Raw genomic sequence first — 11,457 nt, 5'->3', positions numbered from 1 at the left:
TTTCTTTCTAAATGTACTTCCTTTCTAGTGAGTGATTGTTCTAAATACCCCTTTTCAGCTTCCAGGCTTATGAATTTTAACTACTCGTGGTGCTTTTTGTAACTCCTATTGTGGAGACAGATATAAAATATTTGTGGAAAGTCTCTGCCATTTCATTGTTTCCTGTCATTAATCCCTCTCACCCTCAAAGGGACCAATGCTTACTTTCACTACTCTTTTGCTTTTATGTACTTTCACAGTCTTTTTAAAAATGTTTCTTGTTAGGTTTTTGTTCTAATTGTTAAGTAATCACAGAATAATCAGAGTTCAAAGCATCTTTGCTGTGTGAATGTCTAATGGGCTGTATAGAGTATGGCTCTGATAATTGAGAGGTAAAACTAGCCTATGTTGAATTGTTTATTTGCTCATTCTGATCTGTGTTTGTGAGAAGTTGGTGTTGTCAGCTCTTCTCCTTGAGACATGGGGTTACATGGACAGAACTCTAATCAGTGAATTCACATTCAGGGTATGGTATCCACCTTTGTCCAGCTCTTTCAGAGGGGCGTTTCAACCATTGATATGGAAAGGGGTAGATGCTCTAATAACGACAGAGAGACGCAAGAAAGCGAAATGACCAATGAGCTCCAATCCGAGCTGGAGGTTGCTGTGGTATTACAGAGAATGGAGAGTGAGCTCTCGACAGAGGCTCCTCGCTTCAATGTGCGTCACATTCCGTGCGAGGAAAGCATCACGTGGGGGGCTAAAAGTCCCAGTTTTCTTTGCAGTCTGACACCTCCAAACTCAGCATTTCGTCTGAGCAAGATGTTATCCAGCCAAGCACGGGAGAAGAGACTCTGGGCGTAAAACTCAGCCTAAGTAAGTAGAAACTAGTAATCACCACAGACAGCAAGTTCACCAGAAATCCTCGCCCTTCATTTGTAGGGATGCACCGTGTGAGAATAACTTGCAATGCTAATCACAATTGTCAGAGTTCCACGTTTTTTCTCGTTTTGAAGATCTGAAATTATAGCAAGTAACTTTTTTTCTTGCAGTCCTACGGTGGTTGTGTGTGCCGAGAGCTGTAACAGTCAGTGGCTGTGTGTGACCATTTCATTCTGTCTGTTCCCTGTGTATAGGCAAATACAGCCAAGCCCAGATCCTGCCGCTCCTTTGTCTCACCGCCTGGAAAGCGCTGTGAGCTTGCTTCATTTTGGGAATGGCTGCAAGCTCAACTCCACAATGACCAATTATAAAACCGAACGAAGGAAGTCAGAAGTGTTCAGCGACCAACTAAAGGATGTCTAGTCGTTCCGAGAAAGAGCAGGACCCCACGGCTGAGGGAGAAAGTTAAAACGGTTGCTCTAAGGAGCTTGATCCACTGAACAGATTCCATTGAACGTCGGATTGCGCTCCGCTGAACGGATCCCCTCCTTCAGTTTGAAGCTATCGACACAGGCTGGATTATATCCCTCTCCCCAGGAGCCCGCTCTTTCAGCCAGGTGAGAGGTCCCCAGTTAAAACAAGAGCAACGATCAAATCCAAAACCTCTCCCAAACAAGATAATTAACAAACAACATGCCTTATATGCCTCGGATGTTGTTTTGATGTGAATGAGGATAGAAATAAGGCTGTGCCTCTAATTGTCTGTTAATATCGTAGCTTTGCATAGAGTAAGTGGGGAATGCTGTTAACTGGGAGGTGTCAGCTGCAAGGATGTCAGAGTGTTAAGCTGCGAAAGACGATTCCATGTTGGTACTTGTTGCAAATGTGAATAGCACATTGCACTGGCGGCCAGAAGTGTTGAGAGGATCTCCTTGCAGTTTGCTAGGTACTGTAGCTCCGACCTAAATAGTGATAGTGTTCAAATAAAGGCTGGGAATTTGAACGCCTTGAATGCCTGAAACGTCGCTGACCTGCAACATATCTCCGGTGAGCCATCGGCGGGTCCCTCTGTGGTGGTTAGAACATGGGCAGCGGTACTCATTATCAGCCTTTCATTAAATTGTTCCTCTTTAAAGGGACATGCCCAATCCCATTACACTGTATACATGGAAGTGCCGGGTTTGGAAGGGAAGAAGCATGCTTTCGTTGGGATGTCTCAATTTGGATTTTCTTTGAAGCTGTCATGTACTTCTCACTGACTCTATTTCCACCCAGAATTGACCTTTAATTTCATGCCAGTTTTGCAGATTATGAATAAATAAATATTTTCGTTTTGACTATAGATGAAGCGAACAAGATTACTGGAATGTACTCAAAAATAAGAAATTGTGACAAATAGCTATGGAAAATTGAGTAGGGCTCATTTTCTATTTATCTTTAATTAACTCAATCTGAATCTAATCTAACCCTGTGGGAACTCGAACATTGGATAGCGTGGCAATAAGAAGGAAAATATCAGTTGAAAAGAAATTGTTAAAGGTAATACCTAACAAGAACAGTTAGCACATCAGCAGAGAGATAGTTGGTTAGTACCTCAGTCAAAGTCACAAGCAAGGAAATTTTCTAACAAAGCAGCTTCAACTATTCACATCATGAACCGAAATGTCTAAACTTTTGTTTTGAGCTGGGAACCATTAATAGTAAATACACAAGTATCTCTTGCAGAATCTTCCAATTTGTTCCATGTTTATACATAATTTCTGTCACCTCTATTTAATGCTGCACTAAAGCATCATTCACACTCACTGGTTAATTGGTAATACATGGAAGAATGTTAATGCCACCCCTTTTCAGTCCAAACGGTAGCAACGAGACAATGTCACCGATAACTCTCTCCCATAGTGATCACATTGCAATTGGTGACATTTCCATTTTTTTTGCTGTACTGTCCTTCTCTAATTCACTGCCTCTTTTCTCCAACTGAGTGGGATTGCTCCAACTTGGTTGTACTTCTTTCCATCTAGTCATAGCCAGAGAAGCAATGACTTGCCTTCTTGACCTTGCACTATTTACTCTGGAATTCACCAAAGATTTATCCTTCATCCTTTCCTATTTTTTGGCTGCATTCTGACCCTTAGGTTTATTGTTTCAACATCCATACTTTGTCATCATAAAGACAAGAGCGAATAAATTCCTCTCTTTTTGTTGCTGAGTTTTGCGATAACGGAATTTGAATTAATGTCAAAGATTTGCTATTTCAATTTAATATGTACTAACCATGTATATAAAGAAATAACCCAGAATTAACAAATTTAAGAAGTTAGTTTTATTGTAAATGCACTCAAGTAAAGTATAAACCTTATTAAAAAGGTAACAACTTATCCTGAATCCTAGCAACTACACACACATTACGATGCAAAACATAACAAGTTATAGGGTGGACAAGGTTGATTTGACAAAAAGTAGAAGTCCATAAATAGAAAGAATTCTATATGCTGAGGTTTATTTGGTGGTCTTCTCGGGTAGGAGTGGGTATTGTGGCCAATGTTCGCTGGTTATTCTTCTGGAAACACTGTGTTTTAAAATGTATTCCATGCTTTTCCAAAGTGGGTGCTGAGATACTGGAAGTTTCTTCAGTGTTTTAATTTTCTATGTCTGTGATGTATTCAAACTCCAAATAAAGATTAGATCTGAGTTTGAAAAGAAGCATCTGTTGGGAGTGAACTGTTACTATTCTGTCATGCAGCTCTGTTTACTGTTACTCCCACTGTAACAAATAGACAAGATTATAACCAAAGCTTTTCACCAGGGGGAGGTTTGATCATGAAATAGCTAGCTATTGACTGTGAGGGAATCCATAGTAACAAAGGGGTTTTGGATTTTCTAATGTCAAAGCTATCAAAATGTCACTCAAATAGATAGGTCAGTCTTAGGATACCTTTGGCATAATGGATTTCAAAGCCTTTCCTTTATCTTTGACAGTTGTTGCAGAGATGGTTGTTTATTATTGTCTTTCAGCTTTTTTCCAGATAGACCAAACAATGTGAAGTTGTTCATGGAAACTGACTAGACATGTCTCCAGTTAATTCACTACAGAGGGTTTTTTAGAAACTTTTGCCCCTTTCTTGTATGTCAGGTGACCTTCTCAGCATTTTAAACCAATGTCCTGGTTCATTAAAGTTGTTTTCTTTCAAACAGAAATCCAGGTATTGGTCAATCGAGTTAAAAGATTCATTGTCTATATATTATGACTTGCGACATTTCTGATGCCATACAGCTCTAACTGGCAACATTTATTTTGATTTCTCCACAGAATCTGTACTGTGAGTCAACCTGTTTGATCACCAGTCCTGGGTGAGCTCCAATTTTCTCCATTTAAACATTGCGCAGATCAAGAGCATTGTCTTTTAGCAGAGTCACATACTTCACACTATAGCCACAATTCTGAATCCATCCACTGTGCAGCTCAGACTAATCCAAAATATTGACTCCTCGTCTGTTCACCAGCTAAAATTTAACATTCTTATCCCTATCTTCAAAGCCGACCAAAGACTTCATTCTCCCTACATCTCTTTTCCTTTTTTAAGATCCTCATTAAAAATATTATTTGGTCAATCTTCTAGTTGTCTTCCTAATACTTCATTTATTGGCTTGGTATGGATTCTTATGATTACGCTCCTATGAAGTATCTTTAGATTTTTTTTAAACTACATTAATGACACTTGTTATTGCATGTTATTTATAGGAATCATAAGCATTGTCATTACTAAATCACAATGATAGTAAATGCAGTTTTTAACTTTACTGAAATATATAATGACTTTCTCAATTTTAGTGATCTTGGAATTACCTATTTGAACCTTCTAGGTTATATTAAATCATTGTTTCTTCATTAAAAAAATTATCTAACAGTATGTATTTGTTTAACATGCATACTCCACATGCCAGAAACTGATTTATCTTATATTTTAAGACTTTCATTCCCTGCTCTAGAGCATCACTTTATTTCTTATACAAAAAGTAAAGATCACACTAACATACTCTGTACAGTTTGATCTAAATTTAGATTAGATTCCCTACAGTGTGGAAACAGGCCCTTCGGCCCAACAAATCCACACCGCCCCTCCGAATGAAACCTACCAAAACCCATTCCCCTACATTTACCCTGGACTAACACTGTCGGCAATTTAGCATGGCAACTTCACCTGACCTGCACATCTTTGGATTGTGAGAGGAAACCGGAGCGCCTGGAGGAAACCCACACAGACATAGGGAGAATGTGCAAACTCCACACAGCCAGGCCAGAATCAAACCCAGGATTCTGGTGCTGTGAGGCAGCAATGCTAACCACTGAGCCACCGTGCCGCCCCAAATTTACTTAATCAAATTTTGTTATTCTTTCTCCTTTTCTCCAGTAATTTGAATTAATCTACCAAAGTTTAAAAAGAATTATGTATTCGCTTCTTTAATCAGTCAGTAGAGTTATTCTAAGGAACTGGAACCAATGTCTTAACAAAATTGATTGCCATGAGAATGCTTATGAAATACTTTCTCTCAGCACATGCCATGTTATTGTGTTCGTTAATAAAGCCGCAATTCTGGGTTGTTACTGAAAGTCCAGTTATCGCTGTGAAGGTTAAGATCCTATTCCAACCACTTGCTACAGCACAACATCTACCCTCCCCCAATCGATTGAGAATAGTATTTTCCATATCTTAGGAATGTCTTCTCAACAAATGCAAGTGTAGACTGCAAAATGCATCATCCCTTCCAGTGCGCCAGCTCAGGCTTCAGATGACTGAGAAAGAGTATTTGAGGACCAGCATCATTAATCCATGGCCACAGTTTACTGGGTAGGAGTGTTCCCTGCACTTCAAATGCTTCAGGATTTGGTCAGTCTACAGCAAGGATCTTAAAGCACTAGAGCCATATAATCTGTAGTGCCTTTGCAAAATCGTCCAAATCTGGTGACAAGAAAGGCACCAGAGCATCCCATCCTAAGTTAACACCAAGGTGATAATCATTCAAACACAGTTTATCTGGGCAGGCCACATCATTCATATGCCTGATACCAGAATCTCAAAGCTGCTGTTCTATTCCAAATTCATTTTTTGCAGAGGATATTGACAAAATTTTTACAATTACCAGAAAACATCTCTGAAAGAGTCAAATATACCTGCTGACTCACAGGAGTTTCTGGATTGTGACTGGCCAAAATGGAGAAGGTGCCTTTACGAAGGCACCAAACACAGGGAGATACATCATTGGAAACATGTCGAGGCAAAGTCAAGATATTGGAGAGAGTGCACATACTTCCCTACGAATCAGTAATCAATCTTTCCAAGTACCACCTGCTCCACTTAGGACAGAGACTGGATCACCCATTGAACTTATCAGCCATGTCAGAATCCATTAAACTAAAGTAGAAGCAAGCCAACTTTAATCCTGAGGAAATGCCGAAGAAGAAGAGGAAAGAAAGCATTTGGCATCAGTTTGATAATTTGTACTTAACTAAGCAGTTTATAGTGCATTAAATTTAGAGCAGAGCAAGCTAATATTTGCATTACTAAATGTTAACGTAAAGAAAGCAAAGAAATGCTAGCATTTCTAGCATGTTATTTCTACTCACAATCTGCTATACAATTTTGAGTATTCATGGTAAAGGATGATAATAAGGGAGATAGAAGCAGGTTAGTTTCAGTAGTTGAGCAGTCAAAAATCAGGAGTCATGTATGCAGGATTAGATGTACGAAGTCAGAATCGAAGGAAAAATGCTATTATACACAGTTTCTAAGCGAGAGACAATACCAATAGTTAAGGAAGACTACATTAAAGGAATTCATTAGAACAGAAATGGTAACAACATGGATCAGAACTATTAGCTTGTATAATGTGAAAACACCTGATATTAACTAGTTGGACAAATGTCATGGTCTTGACCTGTAACTGCTCTGCTTTTCAATGAAAGTGAAATGTATTTGAAACTGCTGACAATAGGAAGAATCCCCAGGTCAGCTATAGTTCCAGTAGAGCTTACATCTGCCAAATACTGCAGCGATTGTATGGCTAAAGCCTAGTCTTAGCATGTCATTTGCTCCTGCATCATCATAACTGTTTTATGCATTCTTTAAATTCAAAGTGAGATTGCTAAGTTATAAACAATGTACGACTGTTTATACATCTCTTATTTTACAAATTCCACATGTTGCATTTAGTGCCAGTTGCATAAAGCATAATTTTTCATTGTGAACTGTTTTCAACAGCTTGAAAATCATCTCTCATTTCTAAACCATGTTGGAAAGATAAATTCTTAAACTTATTTCTTAAGAATAGATTTGAAGCTGGATTTTCTTAAAATGCAATCTTATATGAAATATGGGTCAGCATTTTTTGCTCTTTCCCTAATTGCCAAGATGGCAGTTAAAAGTCAACCATTTTACTGTGAGCCTGGAGTCACATGTAGACCAGACTGGGTAAGCAAGACAGATTTCCTTCCCTAAAGGACATTAGTGAACCAGATAGGGTTTCCCTGACAAAGGTTTCGTGGTCATTATTAGATTCTTAATTCCAGATATTTATTGAATTCAAATTCCACCATTTGCCGTGGCAGGATTCAAACCTCGGAACCCAGAACCTCATCTGCGTCTCTAAACTAACAATCTCATGATAATACCACAAGGCTATCATGTCCTGTGACAATGTTCTATTTCACTCATGTTGAATATGCACTTAAATAATGAACTGCAGTTATTTTGCAAGGAGACAATGCCATGATTCAAAATATTGCCACACAGCCATCAATCGGCATTGGAAATGTAACACTGCAAGTTGATGATGCTTTACATCTCCAGGTTCCACAATCACTGACAATCTGTTACTTGATGCAGAAATCAACACACACATTTCAAATGATGCCATTGTTTTGTCTCAGCTGAGAAAGAGAATGTGGAAACCTGTAACCTGACAGAACATGAAATGCGAGTCTCCAATCCTGTGTTCTTGATGCAGCCATCTACAGTTGTGAGACTTGGTCAACAAATGTTAGGCAAGAGAAAAAGCTGAGTTCTTATCAATCTCCTTTCCATAAATGTATCCTTGGCACCTCTTAATAGGACAAAGTGCAGACCAAATAGTGGTCCTGAAATGTGCTAATTCCATCAGCAGATACTCATTTCTAAGCATGCATTGGCTTAGCTACATTCATTGGATGAATGATGGCTGCATATCCAAAGAACATCTGGTCAATGTGTCTTGACATGTGGATTGCTCACAAGCAAGATACAAAGATGGCAGACATTGACACAAACATCTAGGTGACAGTTGCTGACAGTTATGAGTTCTAGAGGTTGACAGGTTAGAGAAATGGGGAGATGCAGAAAACTCAGTTAGCCATGATAAGTACGAGAGAAAACAAGAGATCAGCAAAATCCTTCACCTTCTCAGTCCTTGTTTTCCTCTACAACAGATGAAGCTGAGCCACCATGCCAGACTGAGGCTCCTGACTCATATCAGGTGATGTTTAATAATGTTGACCATCAGAGCAAGCTGTCACCTCAAGCCAGAAGACAGCTAAAGCAAGCTAGAGCAGTTCATTATTAATTTTAACTATTGAACACTTGGAAATTTGTAATTACAAATAGTTACACATAGTACAAGTTTGGTACACATAGTTGGGTCAGAGAAGTGCTGAACTCTATGTGGAAATAGGATGCAAACTTGCAATAAGCTAGTTTATGGCCCAGCATTTTGCAAACCCTGTGTTCATAATAGTTTACATTTTAATTATGATGTTATTGATACAGTTAAAAATTCTTACAGTAAGAGGCCAAAAAGGACACATTTGATACTAGTGTGTAATTCTTTGTTAATAGTAAATTTGAAGCAATATGATTTCCTGAGTTAATTAACTGATGTTCCTCCTTTTAACTTGTTAAATAGGCCTCCAAAGTGTAATGTTTCTCTCTGTTGTTTTACATAGTTGTTTGCAGAATGTTCTTGCGCACACTAACAAGAGGCTAGCTCAACATCTGAAATTGTATTTCTTTTAACATTCAAGGAAGAAGACAACACAATGATAGCCACAGGGGGTGTAATAACAGGACTGGCAGCCCTGAAAAGGCAAGATTCAGCAAGATCACAGCATTTTCATCTTCCTCCTCCATCCTCTGCTCCAGAGAAAAAGAAACCCAAACGTAAGCCCAAAGCCAACATTGTTGTAGTGAGGGGCAAAATCAGACTCTATTCACCTTCAGGATTTTTCCTTTTCCTTGGAATTTTAATTTTGATGTTTGGAATTGCAATGGCAATTCTCGGTTATTGGCCACAGGAAGTAGATAAGAGATATCCTGTAGCTTCGAAATCTGGAATTTCAAACAATAGGTCCCATGTAATAACAGATCATACTGGAGTATTCATGGAGTTTTTTGAGCAGCATTTACACTCTGATAAAATGAAAATGATTGGCCCTTTCACCATGGGGATAGGAATATTTATATTTATTTGTGCTAATGCCATACTACATGAAAATAGAGACAAAGAAACAAAAGTGATTCATATGCAAGATATTTATTCTACAGTCATTGATATCCATAGCCAAAGAATTAAAGAGCAAAGACACATGAATGGGGCATGGATTGGCCAATCTGGGGATTCTGATACCAAATGTTCTGACAATCAATGTACTGCAAAGCTGGCTGCTAATGTATTGTTGTCATTTTCTGGGTCATCTAATGATGGAATCACTCCACAGAAATGGAACACTTATGAGGAAGACGATGGATTACCTAAGAATACTAACACTCTCATACACCCAAAAACCGCAACATCATCAGGGTTCAGCAATAGGCAACAGACAGAATCTCAAAGAGAAAAGTGTACCTACTCTAAAAAGTGTGAGACTAAATCCATTGTTTCATCTTCTCTCAGTGCTTTCACACTTCCTGTTATTAAACTTAATAACTGTGTGATTGATGAGCCTGAACTTGATAATATCACAGAGGATTCTGACCTCAGTAAAGGTAGGGTTAGACATATATCTATGACATCCTTAACAGTGCCATCAACTGATATCAACGATTTCTATAAGCCACCGAATCCGCGATTGTTAAGAAGTAACAGCACGATAACAGATGGAAAACCACCCACTGGTACATCCGTGGGAAGATTTCTATCACCCAGTTTCCCCAAGAAAGAATTTGGGTCAAACACTTCACTTCACATGTTATCCTGTCATTCAAAGTCATTGGACTTGGAGAGAGGTCCCTCAACACTCACGGTGCAGGCAGAACAAAGAAAGCACCCAAGCTGGCCTAGACTTGATCGCAGTAACAGCAAGGGTTACGTGAAACTGGAAAACAAAGAAGATCCAATGGACACACTACCCGTTCCACAGGCTGGTGTAAAAGGCAGTTATACAAATAAAGAGAAATTACTTATGATCTCAAGATCCCATAATAATCTAAGTTTTGAAAATGATGAATTTTTAGATAACAGGTTAAGGCGTGGAGCTTCAGAAACAAGGTTTTGAAGGAGCATTGGTTTGTATCATGTGTTTATATTTTAAGGCACTTTTAAGAAATGTATTTATGTGAGAAGTGCATGTCTATTTTGAAGAGATGTTATTTTCAGTACAAACTAAAGACTGAATATTTGTAGATTGTGATCAGAACTGGCATCTTTGCATCATTGGGATTTTTTTCATGCTGGTTTGGAGTGTTGCAGACATATTTCATGCTATGTTTGTCAGTTCTGCATTAACCAGCGGCTCAGGTATTGGCCAAATTCAAATCTTAGTTCAGACAGACTGGCATTTAGATTTATTGCTCATCCTTGATGAATGGACAGGATTTACAAGGCTAAAGTGCGATTGGCATTAAATCAACACAAAGCAAGTATTATTTTAATGTTTATTAAATTGTGATGGGAGTGTTCATACTTCGAGTACAAAGCTTGAGTCTGAGTATTGGACAATATTTTGGCAGGTATTTTCCTATTAACTCCATATTAGTGTCCTTAATATACATTTTGCTATTTTTGGAACAAAATAAAATGTGCATATCATATGAATGTTGTTCTACATGTTTTTGTTCTATTAATGATCAATAATCATTCGGTCCTAGAAGAGGAGAATTTGCTGATGAAATATTCTTGACAGCAGGTTCTGAACTACGGGTATATGGAATATTGTAAGTAAAAGAACTCACCAACTCCTTGTATTTCACATGGTGCACAAGATTCCTGAGCTGGATATCTACCAGCTGTACTTCCACTTGTCTGGAATGTCAGAAAACCATCTATGAGACACCTAAATTTTATTCAATAACAAGGATAATAATGCAGTTATTAGTTTCATGTTTTTCATTATAATATTGTGTTTTGCTGTATAAAATGGGCATTAAAAGCCAACAACATACACATATTTTTGTTGCTATTACATTGCAAATTATATACCGTCTATGTTCCTCCATGATAGGATCACAATAAGAATAGAAGGTGACATGACAAGAGAAGTTTTACTACTATCATATCACCTGCACTGTAATCTGTACCTTCTTCCCAGATTTATAAACACATTATTGGTAAACATTTCTACAAGGT

The 11,457-nt window shown here is 38.3% G+C and overlaps 1 protein-coding gene across 1 annotated transcript; it reads left to right on the top strand.

Moving 5' to 3' along the window:
- The first annotated feature begins 669 nt into the window (after nt 1-669).
- On the top strand, nt 670-10,922 carry tmem200a (transmembrane protein 200A). The gene is made up of 4 exons (XM_043683571.1): nt 670-855; nt 1,116-1,478; nt 4,175-4,215; nt 8,918-10,922. Exon 4 carries the CDS (start codon nt 8,933-8,935, stop codon nt 10,385-10,387), a length of 1,455 nt encoding a protein of 484 aa, XP_043539506.1. The 5' UTR covers nt 670-855; nt 1,116-1,478; nt 4,175-4,215; nt 8,918-8,932; the 3' UTR covers nt 10,388-10,922.
- The last annotated feature ends 535 nt before the right edge of the window (nt 10,923-11,457 follow it).

Source organism: Chiloscyllium plagiosum, chromosome 3, assembly GCF_004010195.1.
Source record: "Chiloscyllium plagiosum isolate BGI_BamShark_2017 chromosome 3, ASM401019v2, whole genome shotgun sequence".
Classification (NCBI taxonomy): domain Eukaryota; kingdom Metazoa; phylum Chordata; class Chondrichthyes; order Orectolobiformes; family Hemiscylliidae; genus Chiloscyllium; species Chiloscyllium plagiosum.
The sequence above is the reverse complement of the archived record's forward strand: the minus strand, read 5'-3'. Positions and strand labels throughout refer to the sequence as shown.